This window comes from Limanda limanda, chromosome 4 (genome assembly GCF_963576545.1).
Source record: "Limanda limanda chromosome 4, fLimLim1.1, whole genome shotgun sequence".
NCBI lineage: Eukaryota > Metazoa > Chordata > Actinopteri > Pleuronectiformes > Pleuronectidae > Limanda > Limanda limanda.
The window spans coordinates 490,511-503,206 of record NC_083639.1 but is presented as its reverse complement, the minus strand read 5'-3'; the positions used below and the strand labels follow the sequence as shown (position 1 = coordinate 503,206).

Genomic DNA, 12,696 nt, shown 5'->3' with positions numbered 1-12,696 from the left:
AGTATTTAATCAGTCTGAACTTATCCATGTCCTCGCTCTTGAAGGCCACCTCTTTCTCCAAACGAAGCTGTTTGAGTTTTGCTGTGAACCAGGGCTTGTTGTTGTTGTAGCTCACCCTGGTGCGTGTTGGAATACATCTGTCTTCACAGAAGCTGATGTAGGACGTCACAGCATCTGTGTATTCGTCCAGGCTGTTAGAAGCAAAAATGTCCAAGTCTGTGTTATCCAGGCAGTCACGCAGCTCCTCTACAGCTTCTCTGCTGCTCCAGTTCTTTGATCTCAGCACAGCAGGTTTAGAAAGTTTGAGTATCTGTCTGTAAGCCGGGATCAGATGAATAAGAACGTGGTCGGATAGGCCCAGAGCAGCACGGGAAACTGCATGATACGCATTAGACGAAAAGCAGTTTTATTGTCACAGGAAATCTCTTGGGACAGACCTAATCCCCTGCATTTACCTACGGTTTCCATGACGTGACTTCGGCGTTCGCTAGTGACAATAAGCTGAGAGAAACGACTTGAACATCCCATATGGGGGATATGGAGAACAAAGGAGAGAGCCACGGGGGGGCTAGCTGAGCCTTGCGGAGCGATCGCGACGTGTGATCCAATTAGCATATGAATTGGAGTCAAGCCGCTGGCAAGAGCCTCTCTCTACTCACCATTGGAGGAAACCACAGACCCTTGAAACGAAATGTCACTCGTGATTGGCTGGTAGAAGTGTTGCTATTGGTCACCTTATGGGTCTTTGCAGTGCACACATGGGGTCATTGCATTCCACACGTGGGGTAAGCCCCTCCCACACAATATTAATAATAAAAATGTATATATAGTGGTTACTAATTATGTATATATTAATATTTATTATTACTTATTAGTAAGCCTTTACCAAAAGCACTGCAGTTAATTAAAACTATACATTCATGTGATGCTTGATATTATAGGTGAACATATTGTACAGGGAACAAATGTGAACAAGGTATATGTGGAGTCAAAGCTTTATTTACATACAGCACAAATATTGTACAAACACAATTGGCCTAGCCAGTGAAAAACTCAGGTGAAGCTTGAAATGTTTCTCTGCAGCCTCTGGGTCATGACTTCTTTGTGGGACTCTGTCTGAATCTTCTCCAGTGTGTAGACGTCTGTGGTGTGTAGCTGTGAGATCCAGTGTAGCTTCCAGTCTTATATGAAGTGTGGCACACAGGTCGGTGAGCTCCTGGCTGTGGAAGGATGGATCCAGGTCATCTGTCTTGCTTCAATCAGTTGTAAACACAATCAGTAAAATTAGCACAGTTCAATGACAAAATACACCTTTACATGTAACTGGAAAATTATTTAATGAATATAACCTTACCCTCTTTTTTCTCTGACAACTCCTGAACTCCTCAATGCTGATGTAAGGTCTTGTTGGATCATACTGGCTCATAGTGTGTCTTACTACGTCATGGACAGGCAGCTGGAAAACAAAATGAGTAACATGAGTTTATTATTAATAAACGGAAATAGCCGCGCTGCATCACCGTTGGAAGATCCACAGCAAAAAAACACCAAAACAATTCATAAACAGTTACTTACATTCAATGGCTTAATTTTCCGCACTTTAAATCCGGACTTTCAGCGTCTCGGCCTCACGCGCATTGACCGCCTCGTTGTTTGTGTGTGTGTATGGGTGTGTGTGAGGCTGAGAAAACAGAGAAAAAAGTCACGTTGATGAAAAAACTTAACGAGAACAAACTGTTACATCTAAGTAATTCATACATATTTACACATGCATTAGTTCTGCTCAAGCACTCGATGCTGTATTCGTATCGTAGCAACTTTCTCGCTATCCCAAAGTGGCGGACATGCTTTCAGATGCACGAGTTAGCTTAGTAGCAGCTAGCAATGGCGGCTCCGTCTAGCTTAGCTCTCACCTTAACTCAGGGACTGTCTTCTCCGCCTATACTCGGCCACAGCGGGCCCGCAGCTCTGCTTACACACGCACTCCTCTTCTCCTCCAGGGAAAGCGTCGTGTCGACTTCAGCAAGTTATTTAACCCGAAAACAGAGTCACTCGTGCGGTACAAGCTTAACACGAGCCAGAGGTTTCATGTCTGCGGGACACTCGATGCTGCACTGCATTAAGGAGGCTGTGATTGGACGAGCCCATCAGCTGATGACGCAAGCGAGTGACGTGTGGTTTTCAGAGTAACTCTTCACAACTGTCCTTGTCATCTTAAAGCAGCGGTTAAATCAGCTTTTAAATTGCAACTTCATATGGGATGAGTATGTGACTGAGGCCCAGTTTATTCTTTCTGGTGTTTAGTAAATTTACATACATGATTCTCGCTGTTCTGTGTTGGTAACCTCATAGTTGAATGCACTTATTGTAAGGTGCTTTGGATAAAAGTGTTGACTGTTTTAATGGAATACTGAGAAAGTTTAATAACAACAATAAGACAATTTAAGTTCAAATTATGAAGGAATTTCAGCTCTATATTGTGTCTTCTTTATATTTAAAATAATAATCAAACTGAGTGGAGATGTATGTTGTAGCCAAACAGACGGCTGCTGTGTTTTGTCACTGTGCAGTCCACGGGGGATTAAATATTACACTGAAAAAATAAATCATTAAATCAATGAATGTTTCGTAGCAATTTTGAAAGTAGTGGTGAAAAGGTAGCATTTATAATTCATGGAAAACAGCTTAGTTTGCCATTGGCATGTGAATATGATGCCAGTATTTTGGGAGGACAGATATTTTTATGGAAAGCCAGTAGAATTTTGGAGCTTACAGGACACAGACACATCATACCCAGCATCATTTCTTCCTGTTGAGCGGATTGCTGGTAGAGGTGTGGTTAACAAATCCTCTGTGCATTTAACCAGCACAATTGAAAAAGTGACTGTAATCATGCCACTCTGTACAGTGGTTGAGATTCAGGATTGTTTTGGATGACAATAAAAATTTGAAATAAAGTGCCTTGTTTCGTTTGACAGCATTGACCTTTGTTCGTGGTATACAATGTAATTCATTATAGCACACTTACTTATTTAAGCTGTGGCCGCACCATGGATTATGATTGTGGATCGCGAATCAGAGGTCGCAATGGTGGATCCAGTTTGGTGGATTCTGTATCGTGCCGGCTGTTCACAGGGATAATGGAGGATCCTTTGTCGTGTTGGCATCAGATGGTTGTGGACCACGACCGAGACGGTGGCTGATGATGGATCCTAACTGGCGCCAGTGGACAATGACTATGGACTATAGTGGATCCCATCTTGATGGTGGATCATGATCTTGCTGGCTGCTGACCAGAGACTATGATTGCAGCAGGACTGCGTGACACATAGTATTGAAAAATGTTTACCCTCATCGATGCTGCTAAAATCTTTAATCCTGATGATGCTTTCCTACACTTGACATCTATTTCACTTCTGTCCGTCCTGGGAGAGGGATCCCTCACATGTGGCTCTCTCTGAGGTTTCTACATATTTTAACCTGTTAAAAGGGTTTTTAGTAGTTTTCCTAACTCTTGCTGAGGGTTAAGGACAGAGGATGTCACACCATGTTAAAGCCCTATGAGACGAATTGTGATTTGTGAATATGGGCTATACAAATAAAATTTGATTGATTTGAAGCTCACAAGGTCTCCAGCGTGCTTTCCTCTATGTCTCCGCCTCAGTCTCGCTCCGTGTCCGAGGACCACGACACCTTTGATGAGTAAGTCAATCCGTGTAGGGTCGCAGTAAACAGAATTAAATACTAAAAACAAACACAGGTTTGCAGTTTTTTTCCTCACAGGAAAGGAGACACAGGCATTGTTCAGCTCCAGTCGTATTATTTGTGTCTATCTCTTCATCTAACAGCTAAAAGCATTTGCATACTGTCAACACAGTACCTTTTAATAACATGCTTTTACAGTAGTTTAAGATGCACATCCAGATCAGATTATAATATTGGCTATTAATTGATATACCTTTTTATTTTCTAAAAATTCATTACATAAAAAAATAAGCATTGTCATTGTCCATCTATCTGGACATCCACTTAAGCGCCATCACTCATAGGTTTTCTAACACTGTTGTTCAGGGGGATTGTGGGTGTTGGACTCAAATGGTATATGGTCTCTATTTTCTAGTCTTGATGGCCTCTCAAAGGGCTTTACAGTACAGTTTTGCACCGATTCATCCATTCCCACACAGTTCATAGTGTGCATATTTGTGAAGCACTTTCAGACATTATTTATAGCCGTCAGGTGCAATTTGGGGTTCAGTATCTTACACTTTGGCACACGTAATAGGGGAGACAAGGATTGAACTGACGACCTTCTGGTTAGTGGACATCACGCTCTATCTCCGAAGCAAAATCACCCGTTTCAATGGTTCCTGCAACAAAATACTCAAGTCTTCTTTCACTCATTAAAATGATCCAAAGGAACAACAGCTACAAATAATTTAACCTGCCAGTTATTCAATTCAGTTATTTATTTTAAAGAATTAAAGATTAAAGATCAAAGATCATTAAAAAGAAATGTCTATGTTGATTGTCAGCTCAATATTATGTTCATTATAATGTGAGACAAAAAAAGTTTTTTAATCTGCTTATTACAAATATAATTTACAGTAGGGCTGCAACTATCGATTATTCTTTTATTGATTAATCTAACAATTATTTTGTATTGCTCGATTTATACAATAATGAATTCATCAAAAACAAAAATTAAAAGTTGTCATTTGAACTTATTTAATCATCTTCTCTTTAATACAAACAAATATGACAAAAAACTAAGTCTGCACTTGAAGGCATTGTTCCCCTCCAAAAAAATATTCCAGCCTGAACTGCTAATCTGCCTTTAACACAAAATCTCACCAAAATAAAATTAGCTTAAATTGCTTAATTTAAGAAGAAAATTTAAGAAGTCATTTTCTTCTTTTTTCTTAACTACACTTCACATATGAACAGACCACATTTACATTTTTCATTTTTCATGTAGCACATGCTTTTATCCAAAGCGACAATAAGTGCCTTCAACCACGATGGTAGAAACGTTATGCAAATCAACATATTTACACAATCGATGATGTTGATTACGTAGATTGTGTCGAAGCGTGTTGACGCCTGTCTACAAACTTGTTGATCGTGATCAAAGTTATTAAGGCATAATGTTTCATTCACAAAGACTGAATGACATTTTACAACTCACAGACATTTAAATATTAGTGTTGACTGTAAAATTGCATTGCAACTGTTGGTGGAGTGTCACATTAGTCCCTTCACATTATCTTATCTGAGGCACGCTTTTAAATCGAGCAAGCTGGATAACTGTAATGCTCTCCTATCTGGTCCACCAAAAATTTTAAATCAACTACAGTTTATTCAGAAATCTACGGCCCTAGTGCTGACCAGGACCAGAAGAAGAGAACATATTACACCTGTCTTAATATCCCTTCATTAGCTGCCTGTCAGTTTCTGTATTGATTTTGAGTTTCCTTTACTTGTTTACGAAGCACTTCATGGTCTTGCACCGGCATTTATGACTCACATGCTGACATTATATGAACCAGTTTAGTCCCTCAGGTTCTCTAGCACAAGTTTTGTAGTTCCAGACTAAAACTTTTATGCTCCGAAGCGCAGAGAATCAGAGAGCAATAAGAGAAATGTTGACATTTTTAATCATGACCTTAAAACCTACCTCTTCAGTCCTGCTTTTGAGTAAGAATTGTTTTATTTATTAACATGTTTTTCTTACAGTTTAACTCCCTTTCATCATTATTTACTTATTTTACTTATTCCTGCTATATTTTAGCCTGACGTTGTCATACTCATTATTCTAGTCAGAATATGAGTCTGAGACCGCTCCATTGGGCTGTGATTATGGGGCGTGTTTCAACGGAACCAGGAAACAAAATGCCTCTTCGCTCAATTGGATAGACCTACAACCAATCAGAGCAACGTAGTATGTGACGTATGTCAAGCGACGCATAGTTGTTAGTTGTCTGTTTCACGAGTTTGTTCACTCTATAAATAAATCAATGGAAATGCTGCAAATGCCGCTCGTATCTCCACCGGAGGCAAAGCCCCCAGGAAGCAGCTGGAGACCAGGGCTTCTTGTGAGAGACCCGGCCGGCGGCGGCGTGAAGAAGCCCCACCGCTACCGGGACCCGGGACCTTCCCGGTCCCGGTCGCGAGGCTCTGAGAGAGATCCGTCGCTACCAGAACTCTACGGAGCTGCTGATCCGCAAGCTGCAAGCTGGCTCTGCAGGAGATCAGCGAGGAGAAACAGCAGCTAATCGTTTTTTTCAAGCATTCACTTCCTTGTTGCTCCAACAGTAACAGCGTCCCAACATGTGTGTTTTTTGTCTCATATGTGCTGAGGAGCGTAGCGCCCCCCCCCCCCCCCCCCCACTCTCTTTTTATTTATATGACTGCTTGTGTGGCTGCAGCATCGGGGCCAGCTGATAAATTAAACTTTTTATGAATCCCGTAGGAGGACGGCAAAAACATCTGTTCGATCTACAAATGCCTTGATCGCGTTCCTCTGTTCCTCTTTCAAAATGAATGCGCTGTCGATGTCTCTGAAACAGACTCGATGGCAGCATCGACACATCTCAGCTCATAGATATAAACACTATATATGTCTAAATATGTCTCAGCTCTCCAGCGGCAGGCAGCGCTCTTTGCTGACGTGGTTGACTACGTCACTGTAGATCATCTGTCAATCATCGTATAAAGCCCGCCCTGACGATTTGATTGGTCCGTACAGCTTCTGTACGAGCATAGTTTCTCCCCAACGGAGCGACTCCAGACCGAACTTCCCGAACAATAAATGTTGTGGGCGGGGCTGAGTTCGTCTGGCACCCAGGCTAGCTATATTTCTTTTGGTCTCAACATTTATTATTTTCATTTTTCTTTTTTGATTATTTTAGCTTTATTACAGTATTTTACTTTAAAAAAAAGATATGTCTGCATTATTATCATATAGTCAATCATATGTGAAGGACCTTGAACTGCATTAACTTGCATGTGTTGTAGATTAGTGCAAATGTGCTATTTAAAATAAAGTTTGATTGATTGATCGATTGTTGAAGCTAGATGTTGTAATGTTTGCAGACCTAGAATTAGCAAGGCAAATAAGCCTCAAGTTGAATCAGCTGACTTCTGCGCGTATACTTAGTGGGGGAGAAAGTATATACAAATAACTACAATGTGTAAAGTTATTTGAAACAAAGTTTCATTGTCCCATTAGCTTGTCATTAATGTATGCTTTTTTTTATTTATTCATTTTATGTCTGCCAATGACTGATAGCAATTGAGAGATGTGGTTTATATTTCACTTAGAGCTAAAACAACTAGTCAACAAACAGAAATTAAGCTACATGATAATTGCAAAACAGGATAATATAAAAATTTGCTACATTTTCAGATGGTTATTCATAAATAGTGCATTTTGTATTGTGGGTTCTGGACTGTTGGTCAGACCGAACATCATAATATGAGACTTCAAAGTAGGATCTGCCAAATTATGATTGGTACATTTTTTGCAAATTGCAATCCTACAGTCACTCTCAGAAAATGTAAAAAACGTTCACAATGGCATGCCAGGTCTCCGTTCCGACATAAACACATTAGGCTGGTATGGACAGGCAGGGATGAATCAATCAAATATTATTAGTAAAGACAAATCACAATTTGTCTCATAGGGCTTTATGAATGACATCATAAGCGCTGTGTTAATCGGAAGTTTTATCGTCTATAACTTCTGATTCAGATAAATAAATAATATAAAATTCCCATTATTAGTCCGATAATATATCATACCGATATATATCGTGTTCCCTAGTTTCAGCCTTATCTTTATGCTGTTTCTCACCATAAATTAACTAAATTTAAGAAACCATATAAAATAGGCAATAGCTATTATGAGGCCATTACATTCATGAAAACTGTATACTTTGAAAATTACCCTGTGGAAATTGAGAATAACAATCAGGTTATTTATGTGTGATATGTGCATATGTGAAAATGCTATATGATCCCCTAGTAGTAGGAGCATTAGGGGCTGAAACCCACAAACTGGGAGAGTGGCTCCGGCAGGTCCCAAGGAAAAAAACCTGAAGCCTCTGTCCAGAAGAGTGCATACCTAGGAACAGCTAAGATACTTTGCAGAACCCTAAAACTCCCAGGCCTAAGGTAGAGGACCTGATCGTGAGGAAGAAAAACCCCGGCACGTACCATGTGTGGGTTGCGTAAAAAATAATATATATATTTAAGGACTTATATAAGGATAACCTGATTTGATTTTGGTAGAGAAAGGTCAAAGGTTAAGGTCACCGTCTGTTCTTGCGATTTTTTGTTTTTTTTACTTACACCGCGTTCCACATTATTATGCAAATTGGATATAAGGGTCAAAAACATTCAATTTTTAGTTTTTGAATTAAACTCATGGATGGTATTGTGTCTCAGGGCTATTTGGATGATTGAAATCAATCTCAGACACCTGTGATAATTAGTTTGCCAGGTGAGCCCAATCAAAGGAAAACTACTTAAGAAGGATGTTCCACATTATTAAGCAAGCTACATGTTTCAGGCAAAATGGGGAAGAAAAAGGATCTCTCTGCTGCTGAAAAGCAGCAAATAGTGCAATACCTTGGTCAAGGTATCACAACATTGGATATTTCCAAAAGAATTGCGCGTGATCATCGGACGGTGAAGAAATTTGTCACTGATTCACAGCACAAGCGGGTTCGTTCAGACAAAGGCAAAATAAGGAAGATTTCTGCCAAACAAATTCGTAGGGTTAAAAGAGCAGCCACTAAAATGCCATTGAATAGCAGCAAACAGGTGTTTGAAGCCGCTGGTGCCTCTGGAGTCTCGCGAACTTCAAGATGTAGGATGCATAAGAGGTTTGCAAGTGTCCTTAAACCTGTTATTCGTTCCTCTAAACCAAGCTCACAAAGGTTGCAGTGGGCTCAGGACTACATGAAGACTAAGTTCCAAACTGTTTTGTTAACGGATGAGTGCCGTGCAACCCTTGATGGTCCTGATGGATGGAGTAGAGGATGGTTGGTGAATGGCCACCATGTCCCAACAAGGCTGAGACATCAACAACGAGGTGGCGGAGTCATGTTTTGGGGCGGAATCATGGGGAGAGAGCTGGTCGGCCCCTTCAGGGTCCCTGACGGTGTGAAAATGACCCCGGCAAAGTACGTAGAGTTTCTGACTGACCACTTTCTTCCGTGGTACAAAAAGAAGAACCGTGCCTTCCGAAGCAAAATCATATTCATGCATGACAATGCACCATCTCATGCTGCAAAGAATACCTCTGGGGCATTGGCTGCTATGGGCATAAAAGGAGAGAAACTCATGGTGTGGCGCCCATCTTCCCTTGACCTTAACCCTATTGAGAACCTTTGGAGCATCCTCAAGCAAAATATCTAATTTTTAGTTCTTTACAACCTATAAAATATCTTGAAACTCAGAAACTCAGAAACTCTGCATAATAATTTGGAACACTGCATTTTGAGTTTTTTATTTTTGAAAAAAATACTGTTATCATTGGGAGGTTTGTTCAATAAAATTTGAATTATACTCTAACAGTTGATGACTTGAAAAATATACTGACTGGCTGTGCATTACTATTTAGGAAAATCTGAGCAAAGTGTAATCTGCATAATAATGTGGAACGCGGTGTATTTTTTATTTAGTTTTCAACAAAACAATATGCATTTTCAGACAGTTACTTTCTTTGTCCATTTTTCAACTATATGTAGTCTCGTTATACATGGTGTTCAGGTACAGTGTGCAATGCATAGAAAGAACAACAAACATCTAATAGTGCTCACTCCAAGAGAAAAAGAGGGCGCTATATTTTTTCAGAGGGGGTGGTGTATAATGTGTGTGAATAGGAAAAGTTAACAGATAACCGCTCAACCAGAGGCCCGAGCAACATAAATTAGTAACCCTCATTTTATTAATAACGCAGAGACAGGACCCCATAATTTATTAAATATATACTTTTGGAGCCGTAATGAATATGTGATTTGCTCCATTTGGTAGATGTCCCATACTTTTTGGGTCCATATATTGTATGTGTGGGGGGGGGGTCTGGTTTTAGCCATTTGATGGTTATACACTTCAATGGGTGGCTGTGGCTGAGGGGTAGAGTGGTCGTCCTTCAACCTGAAGGTCGGCGGTTTGATCCCCAGTCTGAACCATCTGCATGCCGAAGTGTCCTTGGGCAAGATGCTGAACCCTCAATAGCCCCCCATAGAATAACAAAGTGCTGCAAGTAGATGCACTGTATGAATGTGTGTGTGAATGGGTGAATGTGAAACTGTACTGTAAAGAGCTTTGAGTGGTCTTCATCAGACTAGAAAAGCGTTATATAAATACAAATCCATTTACCATTTAACAATGCTGCTGTGAGTGGCATGTTTAGCAGGTATTTTTTGGCCTTCCCGTCCAGGCCTTCAGGCATCGCTCCCAGTAGTGCTACTGTGGGGTCTTGTGGGATGTCCTGTTGGAACACTCTTTGAGGGCATCAAAGACTTCTCTCCAGTACGTTGTTCTTGCGTTTTTTGAACAAGATATTTTAAGATCAGCTTGAGGTAAAGTCTTCAAATTTTGTACAAAAATTCACTTGGTCTCAAAGATGAACTGATTAGATTATGGTGCCTGGAGGTCAATATCAAGGTCACATTGACCTAACATTCCTGTGAATATAATATATCAGGACTAGGAACTTTCTTTAGATCTGGCACAATTCACTTTGACTCATGGACAACCCCGATTCGAATTTGGCAGTCAAAGGTCACTGTGAAAGGTCACTGCCTTGTGAATGTTATATCTCAGGAACATCACAACGAAACTTCTTCAAATTTAGCACACATGTTCACTTGGACTCACTGAGTAACTGATTCGATTTTGTAGGTCAAAGGTCATGGTCATGGTCACCTCAAAAAAAATGTTTGGCATCTTGAATGTGATATCTCAACATCGAGTTGAGGGAATTTCTTCAACTTTGATCTGTTGTCATTTTTACTCAAGATAAATGATTATGTTGCAGGGGTCAAACTTAACGGTCACAGCAACCTATTATGAATCTGTGGTAAATTTGGTAATTGTAGTTCTGTACATTGTGCAAATCTGTCCAGGTGGCGATGTGTGTGTGTCGGGTCATGACACTGGGCCAGTGTTTGAAGAACAGCCAAGCAGTTCAATTTACCCAGAGGGCCTGAGTGAAGGGAAAGTTACCCTCAGCTGTCAAGCCAGAGCAAGTCCAGCTGCTTCCTACAGGTGGCACACACACACACACCCCCACACACACAAACACACGCACACGCCTTATTTACTCAAGGCTTAAATATCTCTCTTAAATATAATAAATGTCTCTCAGGATGTTAGGAAACATAACTCACAAATAAACTACAAATTGAATTGTTGATATATTCAATGGAACTGATGGACCCTTCAGTCCTTTTGTATCCAGTCCCAAGTAAGAATTTTTGGAAAAGCCTAGATTTACATAAAATAAGGAATTATTAGTCGTATAATTATTACAATAAAATTAATACAAAAGAAGTATTATAAGCACATTCTGGACCCTTGTGATTACCTCTGCCAAGAAGGTCATTTTTTTTTTTTTTTTTTTTTGTCGGTTATTCAGTAGGATTAGTAAAACTAATATAAAAACTACTGGATGAATTAACCCTAAACTTGGTGGAAGGATGTAATATGGGTCCGGAAAGAACCCACTAAGTTTTGATGTGCATAAAGATCAGGGGGCCGATCCAGATAGGGCATTTGGCAACATTTTCGTTAATTTCTCATAGATCTTGATTACAAAATTGGGCATTTTAGGGGACTAATATATGAATGTGTGCAATATTGTGCAGATCCAATAAAAAATCAGATTCTGTGAATTTAACCGTAGTTTCATAAGGAGATTTTGGCAGAGGTCTGTGCTCCTTGAGTACCATTCTAGTTGTGTTATGTTTATGATATTTTGCTTGTAATTGTGCTATCATTTTATCCCGTAGATGGCTTGTGAATGGCACGGATGTCCCACTTGGTTTGGACCTGCGATATACCCTTGTGGCTGGTAACCTGGTGATCAGCAGCCCTGAGTCTTTTCGAGACACAGGCTCCTACCAATGTCTGGCCATCAACCGTTGTGGAATTATCATCAGCAGAGCAGCAAACCTCAAATTTGGCTGTGAGAATGCAAGGGGCTTACAACCTTTAATACAGTTTGAGCTGTTTAAATGGGTCACTGAGGCAGAGATAAAAGGCATTAAAAGCAATACAGAATTTAACTGAACTCTTCTTGTTTTTTGGTTACTTCCAATTCTGTTATATTGGTTCCAATGTGTATATGATATTAATCTTATGTAATGTTAATCTTTTTTCCAATTCTTACTTTTTTCTACTTTTGCATCTTTCTCCAGACGTCCATGACTTCCCTCCTGACAGCAGGAGTCCGCAGACAGCATATGAGGGTATGGGAACTTTCTTGGCCTGCCAGCCACCTCCACATTACCCAGGTATTCCCTTTTCCTACTACTGTTGGGGGATCTAAACAGTGTTACTTTACTGTTTTGAATGACAGAAATGTGGAAATAGCACAGAAGCTATGTTCAGGCAGGTGGAAATTAGTTGTAACATTCTTGAGAAAGAGCTTTTATATAACAGAGACAAGATACAGCTGACAGGTGG

General features: G+C 40.1%; 1 protein-coding gene across 1 annotated transcript in view; it reads left to right on the top strand.

The window, feature by feature from the left end:
• Positions 1–12,696, top strand: part of cntn2 (contactin 2) — a 72,171-nt gene that overhangs the window by 13,051 nt on the left and 46,424 nt on the right. The window contains exons 3-5 of the mRNA XM_061070418.1: positions 11,136–11,277; positions 12,021–12,196; positions 12,429–12,524. Of these exons, the coding sequence (XP_060926401.1) occupies positions 11,136–11,277; positions 12,021–12,196; positions 12,429–12,524 (414 nt within the window). The remainder of the gene's footprint in view (positions 1–11,135; positions 11,278–12,020; positions 12,197–12,428; positions 12,525–12,696) is intronic.